The following is a 15,880-nucleotide window of genomic DNA, read 5'->3' as shown; positions in this document are numbered from 1 at the left end:
ATAAATATTTGTTGCATATGACAATTCTAGCATAACATTTAAATAATAGTTTCGTGGCTCTGAGTTAGGTAGGTGAGCCTATCACACGCTGGCCTCCCAATTAGCAACCCTGTTTGTACAGTGAATAATAGAGCACATTTTTTGTCTTTATACTTTTCTGGGAATAAATTTTTAGAATTGTTTTCTGGCGCTAGTTTTTTTAGCTCCTCCTTGGGTGGACGCTATAGCATCATGCTGGTCCTTAATTTGGCAACCCTGTTCCTACGGTAAATATTTTAGCACACTTTTTGTTTTGATGATTTCTCTGAGCACATATACAGCACTATTATATGACACTAGTTTGCCTTCACCACCCCCAAAGTGGGAGGGGCTAATGTGAATATACCCCGATCAAATTAATTCTCACAATTTTTTTTTAATTTCTCGCCAATTTCAAGAGCATTCTGTAAAATTTTGCATTGTCTGAATCATATTTTTTAGTTGTAGATAGATCTTGTACAAGAGAGAGTAAAAGCAAATTAAGATTTAAAAGTTTTTAGAAGAAGAAGAGGAGGATGAAGAAGAATGCTCATTAATGTAACTTCTAATGAAATGTCAAGAGTTAATACTAATTTTTCAGTAAGATTTGTATTAAAGAAAAAATGAATTGAGACGGTAATTTTGTATTTGTTTTACACCTGTTTTTGAACAAGGGTTTGATGACTCAGAGTATTAATTCATCAAGGAGAGTTTCTTGAGAAAATTATGTCAGATAAAGCAGGCGAAATAATAGGAATATATTTCATCATTACTCGAGCAGATAGTTCTCACGAATTTTGATACAATTCTTACATTTTCAGGTTAAATTAGAGCTTTGTATTTATTTTTAGCAGACCATGCACTAAACGACTAGCTCCATTATCATTTGCAGATAATATAAAAACTACAGTGCATCAAACACTAATCAACTTGTGCTGGGTGGCCAATAAAAAGCACGAATGCTATCTAACCGAGTCCGCGCAGTAAGTTGAGCCCGAGCGGTAACGAGACAGTGCGTCAGTAGGGAGCAGGCTCGTCAGCGACTAGAGCAATATGCATAAGCACGTATAGCGGAAGAACAAACTTAGAGACACATACGCAATGTTTTTAGTATCTCTCAAAATTCATTTCAGCGTCTTTTGCACTTACAGTACTTAAATTCAAACTCTCATTCCTTCAAGAAAAGTGTTTTATATCGTATTTTACCTATTTTTTTTATTTCATAGGAGCGTCTTATCTAATGAACCATGTATTTCTTCAAAAGGTGCTGTCAATTATATCCATTTCTGCGAACCTTTGATTTTCAAATTTACATAGCATTTCCACTATCTGTTACGGCTAAATTGGGAGAGTAGTGTAGATTCTTCAGAATTTCGTCGGAAATTAAAAATATGTTTCACAATTTTCAATCTCCATTTTTGTTCTAAGTAATGCTCTCTAGACTCTTACTGACGCATGCCTCAATAAGTGCGTACAGGTTCGTCATATTCTTGCTAAGTAAAGTGCCATGAAGTCAATTGAATATAGTTCGTTAGTTGGTATCCCGCTAACAATCAGATGTCAAACATTTATCTGAATAATGAAACAACAATGATTTTATTATATTTCAGAAAGGAATGGAACTAAATTTTAAAAAATGATGAACTATTTCCACGTAGTGTAATGCAAAACGTTGTATGATAACAATGACGTTATCCGTTCTACTTTCGTTTTCATCGTTTTCCTTCCAAAAGTATAATTTAAATCATGTTATTTCAATATTCAAATAACGAACTACTATTCTTTCACATTGTGAATCAAACAACACATACATCAAAAAATAACAGACGTATTATGACCTAACCTAGGACAAGCACTGGAAAACCGTATCCTGTCACAGTTTAGCTATCGCAACTGCTACACGGGCAACACGCCATACACATCGTACAACATTACAACATCAACCAATCACAATCTTTAAGAACATGAATCATCACGGTACTGTGTTAACAACTCACCCTCAATCAAGACAAAACACACTACCTCGAAGTACCTATTAACGTGGGATCAAAACATTCTGTATGAAGTGATAGAAATAAATTTAATGAATAAACAGAAAAATGTTTATATTGAATTTGTTTCAACACTAAACAGTTGACAAAAAGCAAGCTTCTAAAATTTTACTCTTGCAAAGTATGTATTCACTGAAAACAAGAGCATTTCCACAAAATACGAGAAGCAAGTGAAAAACACTGATGAATGTAGGACAAGACTAAACATGAAGCAAGTAGTTTAGATATCGAGGTGGTCAAGCCCTCCTAACCATACTTAACAGACTAAGTAACACTAAAAATACTAATATAATAAATGTCTTATTGTAATTTGCAATTTTTAAATAGCAACGTAACACACCAACGCCTCCGAACTACTTCCATAAGAATTCACCACAAAATACCAAGTAACAAACTAAACCTAAACATTAGTTATGCGAGAAACACGCACTATCCTGATATAAGTTATCACTATAAACAAGAATTGCGTTTGCAGAGAGGCTTGGTTTGATTAGGTTAGTAAAATAAGTTGGGTAGGTTAGGTTAGTTAAATTCAGGAGATATGTTGCTGCATGTTGTGTTATCAAGTATGTTTGTGTGGGTGCAAACAATAATACGAGTTCCTGTAGCACTTGTAATCGTTTCACACTAGTAATTCTACGCTTAAAACTATAAAATATAACATTTTCAGAACTGCATAAAAAATCTCGCCACCCAAAACAATACCTAAATCAATTCTTGACGTCGTGCATCAGTTGAAATTATTCATACGAGTAACCTTACAATTCTAAAAGCAAAAAAAAAAAAAAAAAAAAAAAAAAAACTATAATAATATGAGTAACAAGCTGCCTGCCTATATAATTAAGATCAGTAATTATCACCCTTCTGTAAATAGATTTAACCTTGTCCTTTAAAGTGGTCCCATCCTAAGAGTACAAGTCTTTGTAGGATTAAGGATGTGTTTCCTTTTGAAAGAAACTTATTGCCAATAGAACTGGACAAATTGGAAACATTAAGAAATTACAAAATCCCACTTAATGAAAACACTAGATGAAGATAAACTCCGAAGCTATCAAGGAGTGATTTTACGTTGGATAAATGGATATGTATAATAATAATAATAATAATAATAATAATAACAAGATAATAACTATAGCCCGAAAGTTTCACAACACTATTTTTCTATAAAAGTTGCCTGTATCGGTAATTCATTGAAGGAAGAGTTCTTTTGTGTTGTTAACACGTAGCAGAGGTTCTTGTATTGATGTTTTGCTTTTTTTTTGCAACTTTTTAACGAGTGTTTTTCTTTTTTGGCTTTTTATTATACATATGTTCATTCTGTCACTGAAATTTTAAACTGGGAACCCTCAGTTTCGACACGAAGCGTGCTTATCCGTAAATGTCACCTTTTATGTGAAACGTTTACCTCGGATAATATCGTGTTTAACAACGTTGCTTTCAGGTTCATGTTCTTTTACGCAACTTCGGCTCACTTAAGTCTGAGAAGTGTTTGTTGGAGTGATTGTTTTGTTTATTCGTGCCTTGATTGTTTCCTTAGTTGGTATCTGGACGAACAGAAGCTTTTATAAATTTAAAGCTCCATCAAAAATGATCTGTACAGCTGCTGCAGAAAGGAAGAGCCAACTTAAGTCACAAAGGATCATTAGTTTCAATATATTTTATTCTAAACTCAAACCCTAAGCAGGCCTCATCATGCCAAAATTTACATTCTTTTGAGAAGTAAGTTACAAAAGTATGGTTTGTCAATATTTCAGTTCATCAATTCATATGTCGCACTTTGATCACAGAAAACGCGACTCAATAATGTCTTCTTGTTCGTTACTGATTCAGCCCCATACATATAGAAAAAGTTGCAAGGGTACTATAAACCGATAAAATTTATATCTGTTTCATGGGATACATAGAATTTCTGAAGAGATGAGACAGCTACTCACTATAGTAGACAAGCTAATTTGAAACAACAAAATATATTTTTGAAACTTTTTTCCAATGACAGAGTTTAAGAGTAACATCCAACATGACACTTCCCCCATAACAGATCTTCACGACGTGAGGGAACAGAATATAATCTAGTCTGCACTACACAATCAACCTTGAAACGATCCCAGCTGTGATGCAACATTTATCAAAAAAGATCATTATTTTGTATAGAAAACGATTTGGGGTATCATGAGAGATAAAGCCAATGGTGCATCAAATTCCTAATACCATTTATCTAGTACTTCCAGGTGCGATACTTTACATATCGCTGATAGCGAAGCGAATCAACAGAAGCTAAACTAATAGCGGAAAAGTTGATTTTGTTTAAAGGTGCTTTCTTAAATCGTTAAAGACGAAGCACGAAAGGAATTTAGTCGCCTGGTGTTCAAAACATATAAACTTCATTTCGAAGTAGCACCAGGACAATATGACTACGGTTTGGAATAGAGATTCGAATACGATACGAAACATGAATTCAACTTACTTGGTCTTCTCCTTACCAAAAAGTTTCAATGAAGATACAGAGCTCTTCTTTAGGTTTAGTTGTTCTATTTTGCAGTAGCAATCAAGTGCTCGAAGTAGATCTTCCCATTGTCCTTTTCCTCTTTTGTCAAAATACAAGGCAGAAGGCCAGCAGACACATCTGTCGCATTCAGATTGTCAATTAAAATTAACCTAAAGCATCCTTCGCTTATTTGGCAGATAGTGCATAGTTATACGTCTATATGCTTCCACCAGTGCTTAAAGTTGACAAGCTTTTTTTATGTTAAAGATAGTTCTGGTCTTCAAGCCGCCAATTCTTTGCTCCACATTTGAAATAGTAGCACGATTTCTTGTGGCTGCATCACTGTGTACTGTGTGTATGTTCTGTAACGTTTCACTAAAACACTTTCCCGGTTCGTTATAACACTATTCCATTTAATCCACGTGTTTCGTTGTAAAACTTCGCGTGAGCTGCATCTTTTTTAAGCTTACCCAGATACCAAACGAATGAAACCGATTGTAGCCGGAACCTTACATAAGTCTTCCCAGTGCTACCACACTCGTAAACTTTCTGGTTGGTTATTTTTGTAAAACAGCTTGTATAATCATGTATATATTTACTAGTAGATTGCTTATCTTTCTTATAACGAACAGCGTTTTTAATTTTTGAAATTATGTTTATTCTTTTCCTTCAAATAATGTCATTGAAGACGCAGTTATAGACGTATAGATAACATTTTAGATTTAATGTGAAAGTTACGCGGAAGCGTTCACCTTACATTCAAGACATAAAATTACCGTATTTTATTTGTAAGTTAGTGATTACACTGGTTAAATATAAAACACTGTAATGGTCTAGTTTTTCCTTACGTTATACAGTAAATTCGAAAGAATATTTTTATCATTGTTTTTCATTTTTCAGGTTGTTTGAGTGCAATGCATTGTTATTCAACTTACGATGGACACTGGATCATTATCATCTTATGATAACAACTTCTAAACTTAAAATAAGCTGCAAATACCTTGATCAAGAGTTGTTTTTTATATACATTACAAATTATCGTTCGTGACTATTTATTGTCATAATGGAAAGGGCATACGAAAGAGAAAACGAAACGAATTCAGCCCTATGCGAAATTTTCATAAAAGCTGAAAATGACGACTACTATATTAATGAATCCTTGGAAGAACAGAAATCCTTGGTACACACAGAATATAAAGAATCAGAACTGCAAATATCTTCAACAGAAAATTCGACAATATTTCAAAATGTGACTTCTAGTTTCAATTCAACGTCATTATGTTTTGTGAGCCCAGAATTTCAAGTGCAAACCATCTCTCCTTCAACTTCTAACTCAGGTGATATAGTCCAGCCAGAACTTATTATCAAACATGATATTTCTATTCCTGAGCCAGTATCACTTTCAATAAAGTCAGAGCAAGACACAACAGATGGCACACATGAAACTGCTTTCGTTCACGAAATCAAAATAGATGAAAATAAGAAATACCGAAATCTCTTCGAATCATTTTCAAGTAATAAAATGGAAGAACAAACATCAACATATCATCAATTCCAAAGGTAATCTTTTATATTAGTTCATATTTTTAGATAACAGTAAATCTTTATCTTGTAAAGTAAATAAACGATTTCTGCCTCTACCTTAAATGACCATGTTTATATATTTGAGTAATATAGACAAAACATTCAAATCTGATGGTATATTACAAACATAATACGTAGAATAATCAACGTTTTGAGGTAAATTCTTCACATTCTTCTGTGTAAGTTCTCAACGTTTGAGATTTGCATTTCTCTTTACCACTTCGTCTAGTTTTAAACTTCCAAACTATGCTATGCATAAATGTCGAAAGTCTTATAAAACACCTTTGTCCGTTTGTCTACGGTATAAGAGTAAAAACGGTAAGAGATATCGAGATGTGATTTCTTGCAGTCTATTCAGCCTGCAAAGAAAACATTCCATCATCTCCACTAATTCTCTATTCAAACCATCAGTGGTCCAAATTGGTCATTTCCAGTTTCAAATTTTATTGCCGTAGAAAGAAAATGATAGCAGATAGCGATAACATATTTTCTGCAAACCATTCAGTTCTCAAGACAATATATCCACAAAGCAATCAAAACAGAAAGTGGTTCAAATTCACTATTACTTATTACCACGCTTATTACCAAAGAACGAAGATAGTAACAGATACCGAGTAAAATGGAAATCAATAGACTAGCCATGAAATAATTTCATTGACGTCTTACGATAACACATATACTTATTAATATCTCTATTTCCGTCGAGATGGTTTGCATTTCCTAGCTAGGACATAACTCTGATATCAGTAAAATTTCAAAAAACAACTTACCATATCTTAGTTGAGGTAGAGCTTTCATCTACAGATTCAAACGAACACGTTATGAGTTATACTACATCGGACGTAGTTCTATCTTTGATAAGATGATATTAAAATTTTCTCTCTAGGAATCATGTCAAATTTTAGTTGTCAAAAGGATATTCACACCAGTTTGTTTCGAAGTCTTATCACTGGTTCGAATTCTTCACTATTACATTTTGTATTATAGCACTTGAGAAGAGGTGGGTGTTAACAGCACATCAGTAACTGTCAATGTTGTATGTCAACGTTAACTGCAAATTAGGTAGAATCGTGTAATAATACATAAATATGTGTAGTCTGTTTATCTGTGGTTAATTGTCAAACCGAGGTTACTTCTCAATATCCTGTCTACAACGTGGGATTTACGTTCTTGAAATATAATCAGTGGGGAAAAGAAAATGCTGGTATAAGCAGAGAATATCTAAATCCAGATTTTGGTTTCAAAAAGTAAGTTCACTATCTTTTAGAACTATATCCAGAGCAGTTCACTGTTCCGATAAGCTACTTTCAAAGACTAGTTTGCTTCACTAAGGAAGGCAGAACTTCTTTCCATAGCTCAGTAGTCTGAAAAGCTTTTTTATACTGAAGTCATGCGTTTTGATTGCTCTCTGATATGTATATATAAAGTATATATATGCACCGGTTAGTAAAATGTGTTGAGTATATAAAAGTATATACCCGTCACTCTGACCGACCTTTAAAGAAAATTATCTGAACAATTGAAACAGAACTCAGAAAAACGAAATTTATCAAATAAAACTTCCCAAATGAAAAGTAACTTTCAAGCTAAGCGAATCTTCCCACCCTGCTAGCAGAACAGACAGAAGTCCGAAGGCTTGCGTAGCTGTCTTGCTGTTCTGGGGCAAAAACTCTCAGATAAACACAGAATTTTCCGTTTCGCATTTCCTCATAATAATATACATCGCCCCTGATAAAACTTAGGTGCCTCAGATGAATCCATATTCACAACATCGAATGAAAGGCGCCGTTTTCTGTATCGTCCGAGGAGCACCCGCTATGACTCAATATGCGGTTGTGTGAAAACGCAGTCGTTAGGTATCTATTTCGTTTTGGAGTTAGATTACCATTCGAAGTGCAGGACAGAATTGGAGGGCACTTGGAAAGTGCTCAATACTTACATATTATGAGTAACACGATGCCATCACTACGAGTACTTCAGCATCATGGTGTCATTCTCTTCCAGTAAGATCAAGCTCCAGTACGTTCTTCCCGTGTGGCTTAGGAATCGTTCGCAAGACAGCCTGAGATTTACTAAAGTCCTAATTGCTTTGCTGAGTACACCTCGAACTATGGAAAACGTCTGTGGAGAGATGAACCGTACTCTAAGGAACAGTTGGCATGAAACAGATCCACCAGAGCTCGGGATGAACCGAGGGGTATATTTCCTGACGCATAGGTGGAGGTAGAGAAAGTAGATTTTTGGTTCATCTAATAAATTCTGTGTCCAGAAGAATTGAACGTGTAATAAATGCAGAAGGGTCTTGCGCAAAATGTTATTTTCCCTACCAAAAATCCCAAAAGTCCTTTCTACGCTACCTCATTTTTTGTGAAACTATTTCTCGTAGCAACCATTCATTCTATTATATTTTTGTCTATTTATAAAGAGAAGTCACTAAGGGATTTTAACTCAAAAACCTCCCGATTGTCAATCCAGTGCTTTACGACTGAGCTACATCAACACAAAAATCCATTCTAAAAAAAATGACTTTCAATTTGCGCGTTTTAATAACTTTAATACTGATATCAATTGAAAATGTATTAAACTTGACTTGTTTGAAATCCGGGAGACTCGATGTAGAAAAATCATCCAACACACTTAGACAGCAAACGGCAATGAAAATTTTCGAAATTACTTACATTACTTAATTAGAGAAAGTGAGGACCGCGATGCCTGTGTTACAGCGTTTACCTCTGGTGCATGGAGTCCTTGCTTCGATCCCAGCAATGCAAGGGTTTTCTCAAGTTTCTGTTTCCTCCCACTTTCTTCATTCTACTCATGCGTTCATTTGTCATCACACTCTCCTTTCCCAGCCGACATAAGCATGGGACATAAAACTTAAATGATTTCATCTTTTCAATTAAAGAAAGTGTAAATTTATACAGTTTTTTTATCCTACAACCCTGTTAACCTTTTGAGCCATGTTTCAATTTTTAATTATGGGATTTTCAAATTCTACAATCAGAAATTTCAACATTCTATAATTCAGAAATTGATATCATGAATTTGGAAAGTTACTTATCCGTCTCCCGCTAGTTCTTGTACACAGAATTTCCAAAAAGGTCCATACGTGAAGTGTTTAACCACTTCCACTACGATTTATTTTCTGAGTTTCCTACCTCTATCTAGCATTTATTTTTCGTATTTTTTTTCAATGAAAATTATATAAATTTAAATATCAAAATAGTAACCCTATGTGATGCTACACTTTAAATTTTATGACGAGTGTAGCTTGTCATTGTGTGGTTTGGCACCGGGAGTTCATGATGAGCTAGATTCGTCATTTCAGTGCAAGGGATTAACGAAATATGATTACGTATATTTCAATCTGTCACGTAAAGTGTAAGGGGGAAATGCAAGTAATTTCAAAATAATAGAAAAAACCGCATTACTCAAATTATAGAATGAATAGTGCATTTTACTCTACATAACTGTGATATACTAGACCAAAAAATTTCATATGCAATAATACGCAACTGTAGCAGTGAAATAAATAAACGCCATATGCATATATTTCATATACAGCGACTATAATATTATCTTTAAAAACACATCCCAAGATGTAATGAGAATATTGAGAAAGTACATCAGTATGACAAATTCTGCAGGTAAATACAGTACCCACACTCATGTATTGCTATTAGAAGTTAAACCTCGACACATGATATCCCGACGTTCTCTCAACACCAATTATACCTCAGATGTTATATTCTAAACAATAATTTATGTTCTGAAATGATTGTATGAATACACAAGTAACTCGGAATATATCATGTATCTTCCGGAATATATCATTACAAACTAAAATGTTTGTCCCAAAAGACAATCGAACTCGACCCGTAAACTCCAACTGAGTTAATATCAAGCCCATTTCGAAGTCTTTCTGATAGACTATAAATTTCCTAGACAACGGTGTTCATATTCATTGCTCATAATGTTCTTCTTCTCCTTTGTCTTTTCCATTCTACTATGACGCCATAATTATATTTGTTGTCGTATTTTCATTGAAAATGTTCTCTTACATATGTAACATTGCTGAAAAATCAGCATGTTCTCTTATCTATGCATAGCTTCGAAATACTGTATCATTATGTATTTCAAATACATTTTTCTTTTTAATTTAATAAGATTTCAACAAGTCTTACTACATTAAAAAAAATTTTTTTCCCCAATTACGAAACTTCTCCTCAACTTTAGGGGTCTCGATCGTGGCATCCTTGGTTTACTATTTCCGAAGATATCCTATATTGGAATTGGAGCATTTTAACCTATGCAGTCAATAAGGTCATCCTCTCTGGAATAGAACGTACGATCTCCAATGAATAGGTTTTGTATATCTCTGTTTCACTATTTCATCCGGTTCTACTATGCTGCTTAACGGAGACTCAGAAAATGCTCTAGTATTTTCAAATATTCCCATTAGCCACTTCTTATAAACGTTTTATACTTCGGTTGTAGCTCTTCGACTCAGGTGTCATTATTTTCATATAATTCTCGGAATTACCAATAGCCCTTGTGCCTTCTGATCATTACCCTGTCCATCCGCGATTAAGTTATCAAATATTATTTTTTATCTGCAGCAGCTCAAAAATAAACAAAAAAAAATCGCCTGAGTTCACCGTCTGATATTATTCGACATACGTGAGTTTTAGCTTTCCACTTTAGAGCTCTTTTTAGGGGCTCCTACTTCTTCAAAAGACAAGAAAATTGTCCATTATTATCTCTCATTTTTTGTATATATTTGCATAACTATCATACCGTTCAAGAACCCTTTGAAATTATTTTATTTTAATTGTTTATCGTTTATATACTAAATTTCATCATTCGACACCAAAACTTTTCACATTGAACATTACTTCATGTTTTTCAGGCTTCATTCGCAACTACATCCTTTAAATTATTCTCGTGACCAACAGCGCTCTTTTAAAGAAATTGACGATACATTTAAGGATTGTGAAAAGACATTTTCTCAGAACCCACGTTTTACATCTGTCACTTCCAAGGGCAGAGAATGTTCACAGCAGGTCTGTGATCCCACGGTCCCTCTACAAACTAATGTAAAAACAAACATGTTATCTCGTGGTGTATGGAAACCACATAAGTGTCAGATTTGCGGCAACAGTTTTGAGTATCCATCACTGCTTGAAAGGCACATGTTGAAGCATACAGGTGAAAAACCGCACTCCTGTTCCTATTGCGAGAAAAGATATGCACTGAAAGGTGATCTCACGAACCACATTAAAACACACACAGGCGAAAAACCACACACGTGCAACGATTGTGGAAAATCTTTTTCCCTAAAATCAAATCTGAAAAAGCATACTTTAATTCATACAGGTGTGAAACCATTTTCGTGCAACGACTGTGGAAAGGCATACACAGAGAAATCTTCTATTATTTCACACGTATTGACGCACACAGATATGTCACACGTGTGCAGCGAACATAGCGAAGTTCCTGTACTTAAACCAGCTTCGACAAAGCATAGATCAACGAAAATAATTAAGAAACCTCATTGATGTCCTAATTGTGATAAGAGATTTTTTTAAAAATAGTTGTGAATGCCCACATATTATCTCATATAGGTGTGTGAAAGTAAATGAGGAAATCAGTTCTAAATATCCACATGTTAACCCATTGGGCGAAACACTATATACGTGCCACGTTTGCGAAGAAATCAAGCGTCAATAACCACACACTAAATAATGCAGGTGAACAGTCATATCTCTGTCAAGAGTGAGGGTAAGTATTTGCTCACAAATCTTACCTGAGGAAACTCATTTACTCACTGATGAGAGGTAATATACTACCCACAGTTGTCACTGGGGAAATAGACTGTAAGTAAACGCGCTTTAATTCACAAGACTAATATCTTTTATTCGTAACAATTGTATTCAAATATATTATGAAAAAAAACTCGCTGAACGGGTGCTACATCACATACCTAAAAAGATACATTAATAAAAGCAGTTTAGGTAATCAATAGGATTCAAACAACTTTAAAGACACAGAAGTGGTATCAAAATCATATTCAAAGATATATTGTGCTAATTCATTAAATCTAAACTAAATTTCAAAATGTTTGTAATAAGTAGCATTCCAATTAAATATATTCCAAGAAAAATAAATCCTGTAATACAGTAAACCCAAAATTATTTCCACGGTTTTCGGATGGTGTAAATAAGAAACTGTATCTAAGGAAACTTTTTCTCTAATGAGAACCACCATATACCAGTTATGAATGTAACCTGCAAATTCAATAATCAAGAGCACAATAAAGCAATGTATTTGACGTAAATAATCCGTGTCAAACTTTATTGTCATATTAATAATCTAACTAATACATTGTTTTCTTTTTGGGTCTAGCCAGACATTTTATTTTTTATTTAGTTAATAATAATTTCAAAATTTGTCTGTGAAACATTTTATCCCAAATTTGTCACGAAAATTGTCAAAATATTAAAACATACGGTGGAACGTACTGGTAGCCTATAATACTACGCCAGAACTCCTGAGATAATTGCGAGCAAATGTGACGCTGGATTCAAAAATATGGTTACATTGCTCTTTATTGAAGGAATTGAAAAAGGCTATTTTGGATTAATGTGCATTTTACTAACAGTTTTCTCTTTTAGCTTGTCACAAGCTAGTAACAGAGAAAGGAAATACACAAAACCTCGAAGGTAACTGTGGTTGCTTTGCTGCGCAAAATTCGTAGGATGTTTACTTGTTGAAGGTTATGCTTGGTTACTAACAGGATAAACCATCACGATTTTGACTACGTGACCCCGCATTTGCGGAAATTTTGGTTAATAGTTAAGAATCTATAGACAAGTCATAGATAGATGTGGATAAGTCGAGAAATCCTGTTATTGAAATCTTCCGGCGGTAACAGTCACGCTATCCACGTGTGTACTGAATCTCGCCATGTAATCTGGGTGCGGTTCCTTGCTAATAGCCAATCAGAATACAAAAGAGCAACAAGTTTCCATATTTGTGGATCTCACGAAAAGAATATGCTGACTGATATGAGGATTGGGTGTGTCCCTCGTAAAATAATAAAAAGGGACCTCAAGGTCTCAATGATTGATTCGGATGCCCAGAGACGCAGAGATGAGGAGCATCGAAATCCAGACATTCGGGACGCCAAGTTGCAAAGTGTTAGAAGACTTCTAATACAAGGTATGTATAAGCACTTGCTGCTACATTAATTTCAAGTAAACAGATGTCATAGAGTACTATAAAATGATTTATCAGCCTATCGTAAAACTTTCAAGAGTGAGAACTGAAAGTCGCATATTCGTATTTCATCTTCCATCTCTTATTACTTAAATAATTGAATGTCCAACCAGTTAAACAATCTATATTATTGTACTTAACTATCAATGAACTAGCAGATATCAGATAACTTTTGTTTAATAATTTAATTTATAATTCAAATTTAGTTATGTAATAAACTTAAATATTTTAATATTTATGTTGTCATTTCCCCTAGGTTAATCCACTTTTCCCATGAAAATCATGGTGCAAATTGATTATAATACTTTTGTGACACCCGCTAACTTATAGCGCGAGCAGATCTCATCTTTATGGCGGAACAAAACGAGCTAAGTAAATAAGAAAGAAACCTGCACATCATCACACAAACCTGATCAAAAGAGAGATTTCGAATAGTAGGAGATTATATCCCTTGTACAACTCAAAATTATTCCTTGAAAATGTTTGTTTTCGCAATAATGGCAAAAAAGAAAAGGTAATATTTACGTCACTACTGCACAATGATATAATCCTAAAGCATAGTAAACTTAGTGCTACGATCCTTGTATCCAACTTTATTCCCAAAAAACTATACACTTAAAACCATGTAATTTGCATGATAGTATGTGACATTTTCTATAAAGAAAGTTATATCTGTTTAATCCACCACATTCATGATTCTTTTAGTGTGAGTGTTAGAAACGATTAAAAAGAAAAATATACCACAAGGAGAAGTACAAAATAACAGAGACTGTCTTCAGTTTACAAGACGAGCGTTAAAATAAAAACAAGAGATTGTTCACGTTCGTTTTTCTCTTTTATACCAGATAAAAATTTCACACGTAATACGTTTCATGTAACATGTTTTGGCAATTGTAAAAATGTTAAATATGAGTTCCAAGACATTCCATCCATTGAATATGACTTTCTTCATCTAATGGTAAAAAGGATAGGTATATTTGAACAAAGTATTATAATAAACGGAAATAGTAATTCAATTTTTGATGAAGTTGTTGTCGAATAAGGTTTAATTTTGCTTTTAGTATATTTTCTGCAATATATAAATCTTTTTGCCTTTTCATCCAACAAAAACTGTTCACGTAATATTTTTTTTAACTCCGCTAGCATATTCGAACACATGTTCAAATTTAAAATCATGGTTTACTTTCATAGTAAGATTAAAGGAACATTTCTTCCTCTCTCTACTAGGTTCATACTCTCAAGTGTAAAATGAATATGTTTGGTATGTCGTAAACGCAGATCGCAATACGGGTCCATTATTTCTTTCCTTCTGTCTAACGGATTAATACCCTACTGCTTAGAACGGAAGCATTCTTAGCACCAAAATTTCCTAATTAATTAACAAGAATAAACCTCAGAGAGATGGGTTTTATCAGTCTGTTTTCAAAACAAAATATGTTATTGTCACATCCACTTTTGTATCTAAGTAGTCTCATTAAGTTTAAACGGTTTGTCTTACAACTGTTGAATACTTAAATAATCCATTAAACGAATATCGAAATAGTAACGTTAAAGTCTATTGGTTGGAATTATCACTTTGCCGTTAACGAGCGAATGTCGAGATTATGTTATCATCAGTTGTTCCTCTTTCCCGTACGAAAAGACACAACCCCGTAAGGGTTCAACACATAAAAGATATCTTACTCAAATATATCTAACCTAAGAAAAAAACTAAGAACAACAATTCAACTTGCATTCTCTTTCACATACTGAATATTATTATCCAAATGAACAAAATTTAAAATGCAATAATAAAGCACAAAAATATGACCTAGTTATTTTGAAACAAAAGATTACCCATTTATAGTTCGGATCCATTTGATTGTTTCAATAAAAATTTCCCAAATACAGTTCTTGGGGTTTTATTCTAAAAGCTGAATTCAAATTTGACATACATCAATGTCTTAAGAAAGCAAGTTTCGACTTATTTTTATAACTAATATGAAAATAAAATTTCATTCTAATTAAACAATAAAAACACATGGCTGTAAATAAATACCTACAAACTTTCACTTTTAAACGTCACAGCGCATTTTTCTTCTCAACGACAGACTCAAAAATGCAGTTTCAGATGAAATATCAAACTAAAAATTATTCTCGAGATACTAAGTTTTTACCTTCATAGATGATATATGATATAAGAACACGTGAACTTAGCTCTTCCTGCGTTATTTCCTGAATGATGCCACACCGCCATAAAAAAATTAAATTTATAATTCATCCAGTAAATCTGTTACTGCTTAAATAACGGTGAAGTGGGGCTTATCTAAACCTTGTTCCCGTGAGTGTTACGTTCTATGTAAAATATCGAGAACATAACACATCTCAGTCACAAGCTCTTTCAATACCAAAAGTTTTTATTTAATTATAGTGTACATTGAGAACAATGGTAATGCTCTGACGTCGACATAAAGCACACTTCACC

General features: G+C 33.8%; 1 protein-coding gene across 6 annotated transcripts; it reads left to right on the top strand.

Moving 5' to 3' along the window:
• The first annotated feature begins 214 nt into the window (after positions 1-214).
• LOC145690864 (uncharacterized) lies at positions 215-13,591 on the top strand. 6 transcript variants are annotated; one of them, XM_081766255.1, is made up of 3 exons: positions 215-266; positions 5,455-6,114; positions 11,048-13,591. In XM_081766255.1, the coding sequence occupies exons 2-3, from the start codon at positions 5,618-5,620 to the stop codon at positions 11,694-11,696; spliced, it is 1,146 nt and encodes a 381-aa protein (XP_081622381.1). In that variant the 5' UTR covers positions 215-266; positions 5,455-5,617; the 3' UTR covers positions 11,697-13,591. The 6 variants fall into 6 exon arrangements, with proteins under 6 accessions (XP_081622381.1, XP_081622383.1, XP_081622379.1 ...); XM_081766257.1 differs by lacking the exon at positions 215-266 and adding an exon at positions 279-576; XM_081766253.1 differs by lacking the exon at positions 215-266 and adding an exon at positions 279-618.
• The last annotated feature ends 2,289 nt before the right edge of the window (positions 13,592-15,880 follow it).

The sequence above is a fragment of the Thermobia domestica genome, chromosome 7, assembly GCF_964235325.1.
Source record: "Thermobia domestica chromosome 7, izTheDome1.hap1.1, whole genome shotgun sequence".
Classification (NCBI taxonomy): domain Eukaryota; kingdom Metazoa; phylum Arthropoda; class Insecta; order Zygentoma; family Lepismatidae; genus Thermobia; species Thermobia domestica.
This window is presented reverse-complemented; position numbering and strand designations above follow the sequence as displayed.